This window comes from Brassica napus, chromosome C7, assembly GCF_020379485.1.
Source record: "Brassica napus cultivar Da-Ae chromosome C7, Da-Ae, whole genome shotgun sequence".
In the NCBI taxonomy this organism is placed as follows: domain Eukaryota; kingdom Viridiplantae; phylum Streptophyta; class Magnoliopsida; order Brassicales; family Brassicaceae; genus Brassica; species Brassica napus.
Window position 1 is genome coordinate 54,624,609 of NC_063450.1, and position 17,163 is coordinate 54,641,771.

The window sequence follows — 17,163 nt, forward strand, 5'->3', positions numbered from 1 at the left end:
TAATGTATTACAATCTAGCTTCACATATCCACCAGATCTGACAGATTTTGTTAAGCCATTTTAAAAATTCTGAAGAATCGGTTGCCATTCTCAACATATCAAAGCAAAAGTACTTTGATATCTTATAAATACGGATATGAGTTATCATGTACAGTAAAAGGAGCAAAATAAGTGGGTTGGGAATTTGAGAAACGGTGGGGTTTTCTAAACTTGATGAAACTATTACAAAATGCAATCTTGCAAAAGGTAAAACGAGAAAAAGGTAAGAAACTTTTCTCTCTTGTATGATTAATAATTCTTTAACAATTTATATAAGGTGCAATTTTTAAAACGAGAAAATATCGAATAGAAGCCTAATTCATCACATCATAATCATGATATCCACACACACAGTGTACAGGAACAGATTTGCACCTAAGGTTTTTCATCATTGCTCCTAATCATAGATATATTCCTTTCGGATTCCCAAAATAATAGCAGTCTAATAAATTATTTAGGTGCATCCACGTAAAACTATCTCTAATAGTTTACTCTATTTTTCTTCTAAAATAAAATAATTTTATAATAGAGTTGGATATTGCTCCACTGGTACTATATTTTAAAGTAAAAAATAGAATGATAAAAAAAAATAAAAAATTACTCTATATATAGAGTAAAAAAATAGGTTTATACTATTATAAAGTAAAAAATAAAATACCATTGAAACATTTTTACTATTTTAGAGGAGAAAATAGAAAGGGATTGGAAATGCCCTAAGAAAATATGAAATCCTAGCTATAAGAAAGTGATAGATGTGTATATATTCCCATCACATCTCCGGCCATTTTTCCATGAAACTGATTTCAGAAACTAAATGTATATACATGTATTGGTGCAAAGAAAATCTTTTTTTTTTTTTTGACAAACGGCTTAAAAGAGAAAAAAAATCTTTTTGAAACGCCAATTCTAGAGGATTTGGATTTGTTTAGGCAAACAATTATTACAAAACGGTGCAATTATCCCTCTCAAACATATGTAATTTATATTTGTGAAAAGTTAATTAAATGTTTGGCAAGTAATCTTCAGTTCATAGATTTTCAAAATGTCAACCATAAGAAATAAAAGTAGTGCATTGTCCAACAAATTATAGTGTCTTTTACAAGTTAAATTCATTAAACTAGGTATTTCCACACAAAAAAAATCATAAAACTAGGCAATTTTTTGTATAAGTAACACGAATTTGGATTTGTTGATCTGGATTAGTCGGTTTGTGAGTTTTTGTTATATTGTATATCATTTGTAAATTGATTTTCAGTGGTATTTCTTTCTGAGCATCTAGTTCTGAAATGTTAGATTTTTATTTTTTTGAGCAACCTGAAATGTTAGATTATGCTGGTTTTATTTGCCATAAAATTCTAGAATTTTATTTTCCGTTAAGTTTTGTTTTTGGATTATTTTTGGTTACTTGTATTAGAAAAATAAAAGGTAACATATATAACACATGAACGCCGTTTCAGGGACGTGACGTGACGCCGTAACCAAAGCAGACTGCCGTTTAAGAGACACGACGTTAACTCCCACTACCTCCCTTCATCTTTCTCTCGAATGCCCTGACGCGTTTTCTTTTTCTTTTTTTTTATCAATCATCTCACTTAAACATCCAAATTTGCTAAAGAGTAACACCGAAATATAAACGTTATTAATATAGATATTCAAATACTGTTTATCAGTTTATATTTAATTTCAAAATCAGGGAAAATAATCTTTAGCATTTAGTCACATGTAAAACAAAGCCACTCCAACTGGACCCACATGCAGCTTTATTTTCCAACACTTATATATTTGTCGAAACACTCACATGGATGGACTGGATTGCCTCAACCCAAAATCAAACCAATATCCACCAAAAACAAAATTCCCTCTCCTCTCCTCTCTTGCACACGCAGACACACAGTCTCGTCTCCTTCGAGCTTCTGCGTGAAAGAAAGAGAAAGATGGGTACAATAAACCAAGCAATAAGCTTGTTTGATGAACCACAAAACATTATAAACCCTAATAATGCTAACCATCTAGGGCTTTTATTCTCTTTCCCTTATCAAACACTATCTTCATCTTCTCCATTTCTAAGTCATCACTCCTTAAACTCCTTCCTTCACAATAATTCCTCTTCCTTTGTTATTAATCCTCAAGATCCAATCAATGTCATGGCGAATCTTCCGGAAACCCTAATCTCGATCTCTTCTTTATCTTCACCAAAGCAAAGGGATGTTCATGATGGTATTGTTAATACTGATCATCATTGTCTTACCAGTGGTATATCATCTCAAAGACCCTCTTTAAATCCATGGTAAGTTACTTATGAAAATAGTTCATTAAATAAGTTAGAGAATCTTTTTCCAAAAAAATTAAGTTAGAGAATCTGTCTTGAAAAATATTTATAAGGGTCTATAGTTATATATACTCCCTCAGATTAATAAATGAAATTTTGGTTTTTTGCACACATACTATGAAATTACATTTTCTAAACAAAAAACTTTTGAAATATTATTTAAAACTAATTTATTTAATTATAAACAAAAATAGTATTGTGAAACAACAACAATTACCTGAGACATCATTTGAAACTAATGGAGTATAATATATCTCTACAACAACAACTTTATATATATATATATATAATCTCCCTATTTACATTCCTGTCATATGATATGATGATTCCTTTATGATGGATTCGTCACATATTCGTCGTGCATATACTATACTAATACTTAAGGGAGTTAGCGATAAGTTACCAAGTTCAAAAGTATATTTAATGCTTTTCTACATATTCATACCATAGCTCATATATAATACTATATGCGCACGCCGCACATACAATCCGTCGTTTAAAGTGTAAAACTCTTGCATTCAAATGATGAAATGAACAACACAATTTTCCAAAAGTTAAAGAAAAATCCTAATATTTTTAATATGTTGATGAAAGCTCCTTTGACGTATACAGCTTGTACTTTGACTAAATTTACATTTGGTTTAAGTGGCCATGCACGCAGCTACTTATTATGTCAGATGCGTTGTGTTAATGTAATTTAGGGCATGGAGTAGTCAAGCAGGATACCACGGATACAGCAAGAAAAACAACCATGTAACTGAGATTGATAATGATGTTGGTGAAGGTGGCGGTATTAATGATCATCAACATCATGAAACTCCTCCTCGTGATAAGCATACCACGAAGCCGTTAGGAGTAGTGCCTACCCTGATGATGAAGAAGCTTAAGACAAGAAGAAAAGTGAGGGAGCCTCGGTTTTGCTTCGAGACACTAAGCGATGTTGACGTGTTAGATGATGGATATAGATGGAGAAAATATGGTCAGAAAGTTGTCAAGAACACTCAACATCCCAGGTAATTTGTTTTTCTTAGATTAGCTTATAAGTAAATAACTAGTTTTCTTATACTGATTCGAAATTGTTTTTAACTCTAGTATTTCTTTTAGTGTATATTGTTTATAGAGTTATCAGTTATCTCTTTGGCTTTAATTATTGCTTGGAGGTAATGATGACTACCATAAGACTTGAGAGATTTTTTAATTGGGTTAATTATCAATCTGTATATTATTCAAGTTCTTAACGTTAACTTAATGTAAAGATTATAATTTGGTTTGGGATTTTGCTAGTGAAATGAAAATTATTAATAGAATCTTGCTGGTATTTCTCTGTAGTAATTATGTATAACATAGACTATTGGCCCAGTGGGATTATTAGTTATACGGTAAAGTAAGAAAAGAAGTAGCCGTTTACAAAAAAAAAATGGAAAATGATTTGATATGGGATTTCCTTAAGATTCTCTCTCTCAAGTTGACATTTCATTTACCAGCAATGATTTGTTTGGGTAATTGACATAGTGCTTCAAAATTTTACTTTAGCTCTTTCGTAAAGTTTTATCATGAGCTCAAAAAAAAAGTTCCATTAAGCCAAGTTACAAAAAAAAAAAAAGTTCCATTTGCCTTCTTATCATCTGTTTGATGTTTATATATAGCATTAGATATTTCGGTTTCCTATACACAAGAATTAATTCTAATGAGATATGTTCCTTTGGGGTTATAGATTATGTGTATATAGTTTGGTACACGAATCTTCATTTCATTTAAAATAGGAAAATATTTTCAAGACTATAGTTGAACATTGGTTTTATGCTGGGCTACTGGAAAAAAACTATCTTCTCTTTTGCGCACTAAAGATGCACAGATGTATAATGTTGTGGTGCATATTTTATTTTTGTAAATGATAAAAACGAAAATTAAGTTGACTAATCATTTCAAATTTAAAATGGTAGGAGCTATTACAGATGCACACAAGAAAAGTGTAGGGTGAAGAAGAGAGTGGAGAGATTAGCAGATGATCCAAGAATGGTAATCACTACTTACGAAGGAAGACATCTTCACTCTCCTTCAAATCATCTCGACGACCACTCTCTCTCCTCCTCTCACCACTCTCCTCTCTCCAACTTCTTCTGGTGATATTCTGATTTTTTTTTTAATCTAAAACGAATCAATCAGTTGATCCAAAAAAAAAAAAACGAATCAATCTTAGGTCGAACTAATCATCGATATAATTAATCAATATCTCCATAAAACTAAGAAAGGGGAAATAACAATGTACATGTTATCCCTAAGAAATAGGTATGATGATGTTATTTAAAAACATGTGTAATGTGTTTGTGTGGTGGTTTAGGTTTGTGTTTTGTAATATGACTTTTTTTTTTGAGCAACTGTAATATGACTTCTGTACTTTTTCAATCTGAGGACTATATGTTTTAAACTATTATTTAGTTCTGCGGCTTCATCAGGTTGTTTAACATTATTTTGTCAGCTATAGCAATCAGTAGTACACATTAGCAATTAAAACCACTATCAGAGTAGTAAAACAACACTAGTAGATCATACTGTAAGTTAGTTATAGAGGTACCGTAGAGTTCACGAGATATACTTGTGCATGCCTGGTGTTACAATTAACGAAAAGAAACTTTCATTTAACTACTTTTATTCTTAACCATGGGTCTATATGTCGCAATAAACTTTCATTATGGCTTGCACATGATGGGCTTCTTATATCTTAAATTCCTAACGTATTCAAAAGTTAACAAAAGTGTTCTCTTACTGGGCGAGAAGTATAAACCTAATGGGTCTCTTACATTGTAATTCATAGGCCTTTCAAAGAACTTACTACCCATCGAAGACAAATTAGCTCAATGGGTCCTATAGGCTATAGACATTCTTAGTCCACGACTACGTGGAGTTACAAATGGATACGTTTTGGACGTGAGCGTCTAGATAACTAAAGATTAATAATTTTTGAAATTATTAACACGTTGATCAACCTATATTATGAAACCTTTTGACAAAAAAAAGTATTTAACTGTATCACAAAAATCAATAAAACGAATATTAAACTAAAATCATAAGTTACGCGGACATGAAAAGTTGTGACCTGTTTGCACTGCCGAGTCAGAGGGAGACTTATTCAAGGTCTTATAATATTTATAATATAAAATCCTAAATAACAGTATGAAATTTAAAATAAAAATTATTATTCAAAGGAGCCTGAGAATTAAAACGAGAAAGCTGCAGGAAGCTGCGATCAAGGAGATGAAATAGCATATTTCAAGTTGGGAAAATTGTTTTTTAAAACAAAAAAAATAATAACTATATCCTTTTAAACTAATCTCATATGCTATATGTCTTATTAGACTAATTATTTTCAAAATGGCAATAATGCCCTTAAAACTGTAATTTTTAAATATAATAAATAATGGATTCGATCAAGCGGGATCGATCGATCCGAAATTACAAGGTCGAACGGATCGATCGATCCTGATCATAATGCGGAACAAAAAAACCACGGAACATATACTGATCGACCTGGTCCATTTCACTCGATCGGCAAAGGTCGATTTCATACAGATCGACCGATCTCGAATTATAGACCGATCGATCTCGTGCCCACGTAAGTATTCCAAATCGATTTTTTAGTTTTCTTCGGTTATATCCGGCTTGATTCCCACTTGATTTGAACCGACCAAACACGATTTCAACTCTTTAAAGTCGATTTCTTAGGGATAAAACCCATAATTTCTCATCTCCTTCACGAATAAAGGGGGAGAAAATCAAAGTCTCAAGTTCTTAAATCCTAACTCACTCACTTTCACACTGACTTGGTAGAAATAATGTGAAACTTTTGTGAAAATTTTGTGAACAGTCAATGGAATATAGAAGACGGCGTGAGAAGAAGGTTACCACGTTTTTTTTTGTTTTTTCTGTTTTTTTTTAAATCGTTTTTTTTCAAAATATGAAAGTGAATATTCCCAGATATTTTGTTTCCATATTTTAGAAACTGATTTCTTATCTGTAGAATACAACTAATCTGTAGAAATCGGTTTCTACAGGTTTTTAGAATTATAAGAATGTGTAGATTTTGATTTCCACATGTTTTAGATTTACAGTAAATCTGTAAAAATCAGTTTCTACGTGTTTTATATTTATATTAAGGTGTAGATTTTGATTTCTAAATATTTTAGATCGGTAGGTTAAACGCGGAATGTGTATTCTAAATATTTTTAGAATACTCTTATTTACGTAGATCATGTATTCTAAACATTGTAGATTCAATGAAAAAAGTGGATTTCGTTTTCTACTTCGTAGAATGTCATTCTACTTTATTTAGAACATAATCTGAAAATTATAATTTAAATATTTTTAAAACTGAAAAAAATACCACTAAGTTCATATAGGTATTTGATCAATAGTTACTATTTTCCATTTTTTTTTTGTTTGTAAAACTATTTATTAAATTTATTTTCAAAAATATTAAAGGATATTGTAGACAAAAATGACACAAAATAGATATTAGTCTAAAAGGACATAGTCATCATTTTTTTGTTCTAAAGAAAACAATTTTCCCTTTAAAGTTTTACTAAACATTAAGGAAATGAAAATACGTGAGTGTTCGCTTTTTTGTTTTTTGTCTCTTTTTTTCTGAATAAATGTTAAATTTTATTCATCCAAAAAAATTTCATATGATGTAATGTAACAATGAGATAGAGTGGTTAAAGGAATAGATAAACTTCTATTAAAGATCATCTTGTTCCAAACCAAACCAAACTTTTAAAAAGCATTATATGCTAATCCCTGATTAAAAATAAACAGACTTGTTAATAACAAAACTGTGTGATTTCATTTTGTCGTGATACATTTAAATTAACCAGTGTGGCCATACATATAGTCTTGGGATAGATCGGATATCCGTGGTATTTTGAGATCCAGATTCATCGGATCTGTAAAATTGCTATCCGCATCAGGATTTGGGCTCTTCGGATATCCGGACTAAAATCCGAATACCTGCGGATATCCGGATCCGGATCCTTTGAAAAATAAAGATTAAATTAAAAACTAGCTAATTAAAATGATTTATTTAATTTATTTAGCCTATTAATTTTTTAAAATAAAAATCATTATTTTATATAAAAATTATATATAGTATACATATATAAATATAATTTAATTTTAAATATTTTAAATAAATAGTAAGTTCGGATCCGGATCCAGATATCCGGATCCGTATCCGGATCCGCCAAACCATAAAATCAAGATCTGTATCCGGATCCGGATCCCCGGATATCGGAGCAGATCCCGAATCAGATAACAGATTTCAGATATAAGTGTCGGGCCTATATACATATATGGCAGAGAGGTCACACGCGTGGTAATGGGGTTGTCTCATTGTTCACGTACACAAATTTTCTTGAATTTTAGCCTTATGTAGTTCGTATATCGTTGAAACCTCAAATTTTGCAAATATTGTACTCGAGAACAAGCATTCGCACGTGCGGAGAGGTTTGCACGTGAGCTAGAAGCCTCGAGAACGACCAATTTAAATTATGATTAGATCGATTCAACTTCAGATTCTCAATCCCATATGTAGCTTATATATTGTTTGTGTATTATGTACACATCGTAACCCTCCACATACTACGTTAAATATCTGGATGCATGGACCGTCTTGCACTTCACCCATTCTGTCATTCATAAAGTAAAGTAATACATGTAATTAACATGCAGAAACAAGACACCGTACAATTATTTGGTTGTAAGAACGATCATAAAAATAAATGATATTGAAATTATGCATTTTTGTCAACTGCATAATTATATGGAATCGTTAATTATATTCAGGTATTCTACCAACTTTCAGGCTGGTCAAGCCTACACAAAGGTACCAAGAGATGGAATGGCATACAGTTCGTGGACGAGAAAACCGAGGTCGTAAAAGTCGAGGTTCCTAATCAAGCACACAAGAAACCTTCCAAGTTTGGTTAAACAAAAGAGTTGTTCTAACTCATTGGGTTTCTATAGCTCTTTCAATACTTACTTTGTGTATCTAACTTTCTCAAACTATGTGATCTAACAAATCACATCTTGTACTTTATCTTTTAAATGAATACTCTTTTACAAAAAAAAATAAAAAATAAAATTCTTCTACGATTTGTAAATCAATTGTATGTTTAAATAAAAAATGTTTTCTCTTCAGTTATAGTTTCAACTTTAACTTTCACTAGAGCTTGATCCGCGCGTCCGCGTGGATGTTTATTTTTTATAAATAAATTTTTATTTGTATTAGTTATAATATATATTTTAAATTTACCCGTTCAAATAATTGTTTAATATGACATTTCGAAACACAATAATTTTATTGTTTATATTGAGTAATTTTATTTTATCATGTAAACCATCATTTGTACGATCAATATTTTTAGAATATGACATGTATATCCTAACAAATGTATTTTTTTTTATGGATCAAAATTGTATGATAATATATAATAATTTTTTTGTATATACCATTTATGGAATAAAATTTTATGATAATGTATAGTAAAATTGTTTTATATACTATATATTATGTATTTTTCGAATTAGTAAAATAGTTACCGTATAATGTATGTATTTAATTATGAAATTTATATATGGAATTAATTATTTCCAAACCCACATATATAAAATAATAGTAAAAGACAAAAAATACAAAACCTAAGTTTATTAATTATTGTTGCCATAAATTTTTATAATTTGATATTCGAAATACATTAGTTAAATAAGAAAAGACAAAGAACCATAAAACGTAAGTTAATTAATAACTTAAGTGGCATGCCATTGTTAATAAATTGAAAAATTAAGGGGTATTTTATTTTTGTACTTCTCTTTTAATAGTATAAATAGATAGATAGATTATAATGTATAGTAAAATTGTTGTATATACTATATATTATGTATTTTTCGAATTAGTAAAATAGTTACCGTATAATGTATGTATTTAATTATGAAATTTATATATGGAATTAATTATTTCCAAACACGCATATATAAAATAATAGTAAAAAACAAAGAATACAAAAACTTAGGTTTATTAATTACTGTTACCATAAATTTTTAGTTAGAATTTGATTTTGGAAATACATTAATTAAAATAGAAAAGACAAAAAATCATAAAATGTAAGTTAATTAATAATTTCAGTGGGTATACCTTTGTAAATAAGTTGAAAAATTAAGGGGTATTTTATTTTTGTACTTCTCCTTTAATAGTATAGATGTTTCGTGTAATCTTATCATTTTCTAGGTTACCATTCAAAATTTGGGTTTAAGTATTGGACATAGTTTTGTTGAGTAGTGGCTGTTTGCATCGTGCTTATTCCTGAAATTAATTATATCTGTGTTTATTTCTTGATATCAGACGACGAACAATGAAACCCACGTACGTACCCAATAATGCGAGGAAGCTAACTAATAGTATTATTGACAAGTTGTCAAAACAATATAAAAGTTTCTTGGGCATATATATAAATGAAAAAAAAATGTATTAGGATTTAGGAAGATAATAGTTTGATTAAGAAAATTGTATGGATGAGAAAGAAGCACACGTGGGAGAGAGAGATAGAGAGGAAGAGGTCAATTCGGCGGAGACAGGAAAGGGACGGCGGCCCATGGCGGAGGGAGACGTTGTTAGGGGAAGTTTCCGACAAGAACAGCTTGCATGCATGGTGGCCCACGTGCTCCGTACCCACCACCGCCGCGCGTGTTCACGCTTGATAGCTACGCATCTCTCTCCCTCTCTCTCTCGCCCTTCTCCACCGTCTCATTAGTTTATGCGCGTGTATTTGCTCAACATCTACACGCGGATTACTTAATGTGCTGTCTATCTATAAAAATTCATGAAACCTTACGTAAGTTGTATGCCAGCATATGTAATGTATGTGCACATATCAGTCATTTTTTTCAACTATATTTAATGTTTCTTGGAATACATGGGTAACTTGTATATTTTTATACTAGAAGCTTATATTAATATACGGTATTTTTAAGACAGTTTGCAGATGCTGTTTTATAGTATTGATTAATACACTTGTCAAGTATGGCTTCCGAGAAAGACACAAATTATAAAATATCGGTCTCGATCTGTATGAAAAGATGATTCTGCGGGTTTTGCAGATTTTGCAAATCACGCATCTAAATATTGACTGATATCAAGTGATATCGGTATTCTATAAGGTTAACTAATACTAAACAAATCAGTGAAAAACACATACTATATAATAACACTCCTGCATATTTTGATGATGCGTATAAAGTTACATATTACCCAGATAAACCATTCTTTTAAGGTTGTATCAAAACTCTAAACACGTGATTTGCTTTTTTTGTTAGTTTGGCTTGTAGTAATGAGAAAAGAGAGAAAAATAATTAAAAGCAAAGAAAGGAACACGAACCCCAAAGAGGGAGGGGAGTGAAGACAGACGGTCCACGTAGCTGGAGACAGAGAAAGAGAAGAGCGCACGTTCCTTGTGTACGATTTGTTGTGCTAATGTTGGTGCAGTGTCATAGAAACTTGAAACCCTGACTTTATTTTTAAATTTCAGGGGAAGGTCCATTTCTCCATGTTATAATATCAATCTCTTAGAGTATTTATTAGCATCAAAGTTTTAAATTTTTAATAAAAATCTACGTGATCACCCTATCATATTCAATGTATCTGTACATATAATACAGTGTTTTTAAAACCAGACCGAAAACTAAATCAGATATTTTTTGGGTCACAGTTTAATATGATTCGACCGGGTCAAAACTAATTCAATAATCTGGTTTAATATAACTTTGGTATATAGATTTAAAAATAATGTTAGTAAATATGATATATAATTAAAATATAAATGATTTTAAAACATAAAATATTATAAATATAAACGAGTTTTATACTTATATGGATTGTTTACAGATTTTTGATAGTTTTAATGATTTTTATCAGTTTAATAACTCTAAAATTTAATCTGGCTACGTAACAGGTTTATGATCGAACCAATTATTAGACCCAACCCGACTACATAATTGGTTTATGGTCGAACCCGGTTCAACCACCGGGTCGGTCTTGTTTTAAAAACACCGATATAATGTCACGAGAGCATCCTTATCTGATAACGGAATTCGTATCATCCATCCTATCATTGTCAATACCAATTTTGTGACATCACAATAGTACTAAATGCAATCTTCTAAATGTTTAACCTAAGGTATTCATTATATTTCAGAAAACAAAATAAATAAATCCAGTTGTTAAAGAAAAAAATACGTATATATTTTGATCAGAGATATTGAAATAAACAAAGTTGCACTGAATAAGGTAGCTGGAAATAATAAATATGGTCCAACGGATCGATTCACCTACATGTATAAAGACAAGAAAATTCAAAAACTTTAACTCGCCGTATAGTGAAAAAAAAAACTCAAAAGGGACCACATTTGTTATGAAAATATACGACCATGAAAAGAAGGAAAAAAAAACTAAATGGAGTATCTATCTATCATCCATTCCCGTGCACCGTGAATTCCCTGACCATAATAAAACATGGGTCACGTGCATTTACGCATGTTCGGTCGAATTTAATACACAAGTCTGAAACTTATTATGATTTTTTTCGTGAGGTTCATTTCGTTATTAAATTTTCATAGAACGAAAACGACAAACAAACATTACAAATTCTAGAAAGAAAATGAAAAACTGTATATTTACATAATATTCATAACAAAGTTCTCTCTTTTCTCTTCTCCATTCCCCCCAATCCGACCGAACCCAACAAAAAAGGAACATCGTCTCATGTGTAAATAACATAATTACATACATTTTAGAAAATGCAAAGAATCTGATGTTGGTTTCTTTCAGAATTTTCCTTCAGGCACTTCTTTAATACTCATGTCAACCATTTCTACTGTACTGAATCCTCCATCCTCTATTGATCCTATCGTCGACTGCGAATCTAGCCCCGACCCAGCTTGTATTTTCTTAAACATGGCTATGACTTGTAAAATGGTCGGTCGCTTCCAAGCCCGATCCTCCAAACACGCAACCGCAACTTTTAAGTGTTGTAAAAGTTCGATCTCGAGCGCTGGATCTTCCTTCAAAAGCTCGGGGTCAAACACGTCGCTAATCCGCAGTTTCGCATGCTGTTTCACCCATCCAACAAGGTTATTGTCTCCAAAATCCGGCGAGTCGGTTGGTCGTTTACCCGTGAGAAGCTCGAGTAAGACCACGCCGTAACTATAAACGTCTCCTTTTGTTGAACACCTGAAACTCTGGTAATACTCGGGAGGAACGTAACCCGGTGTACCGGCTAATGTACTGACACTTAAATGCGTGTCCATCGCGCTCATCAGCCTAGCCATGCCAAAATCCGAAACCCTAGCTTCCAAGTTTTCGTCCAGCAACACGTTGCTAGACTTCATGTCTCTATGGATGATATGAGGAATGCAGTTATGGTGAAGAAAGGCGAGCCCTCTAGCTGACCCAATCGCGATTTTTCGCCGCATGGACCATGTTAGTTTCACGCCAGCCTTCTTCGGATCGTGCAGTACATCTTCCAAGCTCCCATACTTCATGAACTCGTACACGAGAAGCCTCTCTTCTCCGACTTTGCAGTAGCCGAGAAGGGGAACAAGGTTCCGGTGTTTGATCTTCCCTATCGTTTCCATCTCAGCCATGAACTCTCTATCCCCTTGACCGCTAACGTGGATCAGTTTCTTGATAGCCACGGCGCTTCCGTCTTTCAAAACAGCTTTGTAAACATCTCCGAACCCGCCTGATCCAATCATAGTATCATTGTGGAACCCGTTCGTGGCCTGGAGAAGATCCGCAAAAGTGAGTTTCCGCAACGGCTTCTCGAAAGCTGCGAGGTTGATACTCAATGCTTCTTTTGCACCGGTCAGCTTCCAGTTCGTGTTGTTACCGGTTCTATCCCCGGAGTTACCATGCCCTTCAGCATACATTTCAAGCTCCGCCTCTTTCTTCCTCCGTCTCTTCTTCATCTCTCTACCAACGAGGATCAGCCCGAATATGCATACAAAGGAAAACAACAGTCCCATCGCCACGCTACCCGCAACCGATGATGCAGGTTTCCTTCCGTGAGATCTCTGGTGAGCAGACCCGTCTGCATTTGCAGGACCACACCGAGGAAGCGGATAACCACATAAACCAGAATTGTTCAAGAACTTAACCGGGGAAAAAGTCTCGAACTGACCCATCTCAGGAATCGGACCGGATAACAAATTATTCGACAAATCAATCTCCGTAAGCATAGTAAGTGCCGACATAGCCTGAGGGATCCTCCCGTCGAGCTTATTGCTCGAAAGATCAAGAATGTTCAACCCTCTAAGATCACCAACCTCGTCGGGAATAGAACCAGAGATGGAGTTATGACCCAAGTTGAGAATAAACAGATAGGGCATGGAACCGATCTCTTTCGGTATGTATCCAGACAACATGTTGTAAGACATGTCGAGGAACATCATGGAGCCGTTGTTATCAAACGTAGGCGAAGTGTGGCCTTTATACACTCTGGTGAAATTACAAGGGTTCCTCGTCGAAACCCGGTTAAGCTGCTCCCATCTGATTCCTTGAAACTCAAGCAAGTTGCCAGCTCCGTGACACTCTTTATTCATCCCATCGTTTTTTATGTAAACGTACCTCTTCCCGGCGATGAAATTAACAGCGATTTTCCCGGATTGCTTGAACATCTCCGCCGGAATCGTGCCATTGAAGTAGTTGGTGTTGAGATCCAGCCATATCAAGCTCCGACAGTCGCCTAACTCGGCCGGGATGTTCCCGTAGAAAGAATTGTTGCTTAGCTTGAGGATGGCGAGGCTCTCTAACCGGCCGATCCACCGGGGAATCTGACCGGTTAACCGGTTATTCGACAGAGAAATCCAGTTTAAATTGGTACAGTTGCTTAAACCGGAAGGGATTTCGCCGGTTAAGTAGTTGAAGTCGAGAATGAGAGTCTCTAACGTGTTGACGTACATGAGCTCTTTAGGGATCTCTCCTTGGAGCATATTCAGCCATAGCTTCAGATCTCGGAGCTTCGATAGAGAGCCTAAACTCGACGGGATGGTCCCGGAGAGGTAATTGAAGCTCAGGTGAAGCGAAACCAGCTCCGAGCAGTTGCTCAGCGTCGCCGGAATCTTCCCGGTGAAGCCGTTGTTTTGAAGGTAAAGCTCCCGGAGCGTGGTTTTAGGGCTCCGGCAGAGATTCGGGAGGATCGGACCGGAGAAATTGTTGGAGCTGAGGTCTAGCGTGAGCAGAGAAGCGGAGAGGTTCGTTAAAGACTCCGGCAACTCGCCGGAGAACTCGTTGAAGGAGAGATCGAGCACCTTGAGTCCTCTCATCTCCAGCAACGTATCCATCGGTAACTCGCCGGAGAAGTTGTTGCTCGACAGCACGAGCGACTCCAGAAGGTGGCAAGAGGCTAGGAACGGAGGAACCGTGCCGTGGAATTCGTTCCCGGAGAGATCGAGTCCGGCGAGTGTACCGCACGCGCCGGAGAGAAGCTCCGGGATCTCGCCGGTGAAGTTGTTCTCCGCTAGGGAGAGATACTCGAGGCTTTTGAGCGGCAGTGAAGGGATGGCTCCGGCGAATTGGTTGCCGGAGATGTTTAAGGACTTTAGCTCTGTGCAGGCGGAGATGGCGTTGGAGAAGTCGCCGGAGAATTTGTTAGCGGAGATGTCGAGGTGTTGCAAAGCCGAGCAAGCTCCGAGAGACGGAACCGAAGTGGAGAAGTTGTTGGAGGAGATATCAAGAAACTCGAGATTCACGCAACGAGAGACGTCCACGTCACCACTTATTTTGTTTCCGCTGACCGCTAAGTGCTTCAGCTCTGAACAGCCGTTGGAGAGAATCCACCCGACGACGTTAGCACCGGAGAGAGAGTTCGTGGAGAGATCGAGAACTTCCAAGCTGCTGCTAAGCTTTAGCCCACCTGGAATATTTCCGGGGAAATCGAGGGTGTTGGAGGAGACGTTGAGATGTTTCAGACCGATGCAAGAGCCAAAGCTCGACAAGGTTGATACAGGGCCGGAGATGGTGTTCCTGGATAGATTCAAGCTGGTGAGAGAAGCGGAGCACTTGAAGTCTGAAATGGAGCCGTTGATGTGGGAGTTTGAGAGGGACAGAGACTCTAGTCCGGCGAGAGACAGTAGAGACGAAGCCACAGCACTGAATCCGACATTGAGAGGCTTGGAACTGAGATCAATCGAAGTAACCTTGTCTTCTTTGCAAGTCACGCCGTGGAAGGTACACGGGTTCTTGTCGGGAGACCAATCTGGGAGCAGGTTCTTGTCGGGAAGAACGTTTCTGAAGCTGATAAGCTGATGTATTTCTCTGTACAAAGACTGAGATGGTGAAGAAGCTTGAAGGGAAAGAGAGAAGACGGAGAAAAAGAGAGTCGTTACAAAAAGAAAGAAGCTTGGAAAAATCTTCATTCTCACAGTTTTTAAGACAGATAGAGAAAGGTGTGTGGAAGCATAAAAGATGAATGGGGAATGTAGAGTTTTGGTTCCACCATTAGAGAAGACGTGAAAACTCAGAGAGAGAGAGAGAGAGAGAGAGAGAGAGAGAGAGAGAGAGAGAGAGAGGGGAGAGTCAAAAGACAGGAGGAGGAGGAGGATGGAAGAAGGTATTTATCAAAGGCTGAAGGGAAGAGAGTGATCACAGCTGTGCACTCACATGTCATGTTTTACCTCTTCTTCTGATTATTATTATTATCTTTTCAATTTCGATAACAGATACAAACAAATAATGCTACCTTTAATTATTGTATTTGTTACAAACAGAAATTATTTAATGCAAGAGGATACAATAAATTAATTAAATTATGGTTTCACAAAATCGTTAGTCTCAAACTTTTTTTCCAAATTAAATGTTAAATAAAATAAATATTTGTCAGTACATGAAAGGTGTTTACTACGTGAGATTAGGAAATGGGATCAAGCCTTCCCCAAGCTATATCCTAGTTACCCTTTTTAATTTCATATTAGGCTTTATTAAATTATGTCTAGATGTTCTACCTCAATGACGTAGCTTGTATCAAACAAAAATAATAATACAAATCTAATCTAATTTTGGGTTGATGTTGGCATCAGGTCTACTTTGATCTTTAAAATTATATAAATACAAAAAAATTATTCGTTGCATTTTGATAGAGATTTCAATTTAGTTCTATTCTAAAATTTTATTTCCTGTTTATTTTTATTATAAGCATTGGGCAAACTTGGTTAAATCTTGATAGTAAATTCATTATGGCTCAGTATGCAATTATTCTTTTATTTACTTTTGTTTACAATATTATTATTTTAAGTTATTTTTATTTCAAAAAGTGTCTTTCTACATTCTATATCATTTTTTATTTAAATAATTGTATATTAAATAAAAATACATAATATATTTAGAATTTTTAAAATTCACATAAAATGTGTTAAAATGAAACTTTTTGCAAAAAAAAAAATATATTATTTAGAAGAGATAAATATAAAATATCAGCGGCTAAGTATTTCAATAAAACTGGAACATATTATAAAAAAGTTTTAATATGAAAATGGAGTTATGCAATATCAAACCAAAGGTTAAACTCGCAGAATCTAAAGTTAGTGGAATACATATAATTTCTTGTAGCTAAAAGCTGGCAGAACCAAACTTGTAAGAATCTAAAAAAAAATTCTTCATTAATACTCATATACAACAATTCGAGGCATTGAATGTAATTGTTAGAAAAAGTTGTATATGAATTTCATATTGAATATATTAATTAAATGTTTAT

General features: G+C 34.4%; 2 protein-coding genes across 2 annotated transcripts; one reads left to right on the top strand and one right to left on the bottom strand.

Moving 5' to 3' along the window:
* Positions 1-1,035: 1,035 nt before the first annotated feature.
* LOC106409603 (probable WRKY transcription factor 13) lies at positions 1,036-4,806 on the top strand. The gene is made up of 3 exons (XM_013850206.3): positions 1,036-2,326; positions 3,070-3,381; positions 4,312-4,806. Exons 1-3 carry the CDS (start codon positions 1,842-1,844, stop codon positions 4,493-4,495), a joined length of 981 nt encoding a protein of 326 aa, XP_013705660.3. The 5' UTR covers positions 1,036-1,841; the 3' UTR covers positions 4,496-4,806.
* A 7,262-nt stretch (positions 4,807-12,068) lies between these two features.
* Positions 12,069-15,995, bottom strand: LOC106410294 (protein BRASSINOSTEROID INSENSITIVE 1). Its single transcript, XM_013850789.3, has one exon. It carries the CDS (start codon positions 15,827-15,829, stop codon positions 12,239-12,241), a length of 3,591 nt encoding a protein of 1,196 aa, XP_013706243.3. The 5' UTR covers positions 15,830-15,995; the 3' UTR covers positions 12,069-12,238.
* Between the last annotated feature and the right edge of the window lie 1,168 nt (positions 15,996-17,163).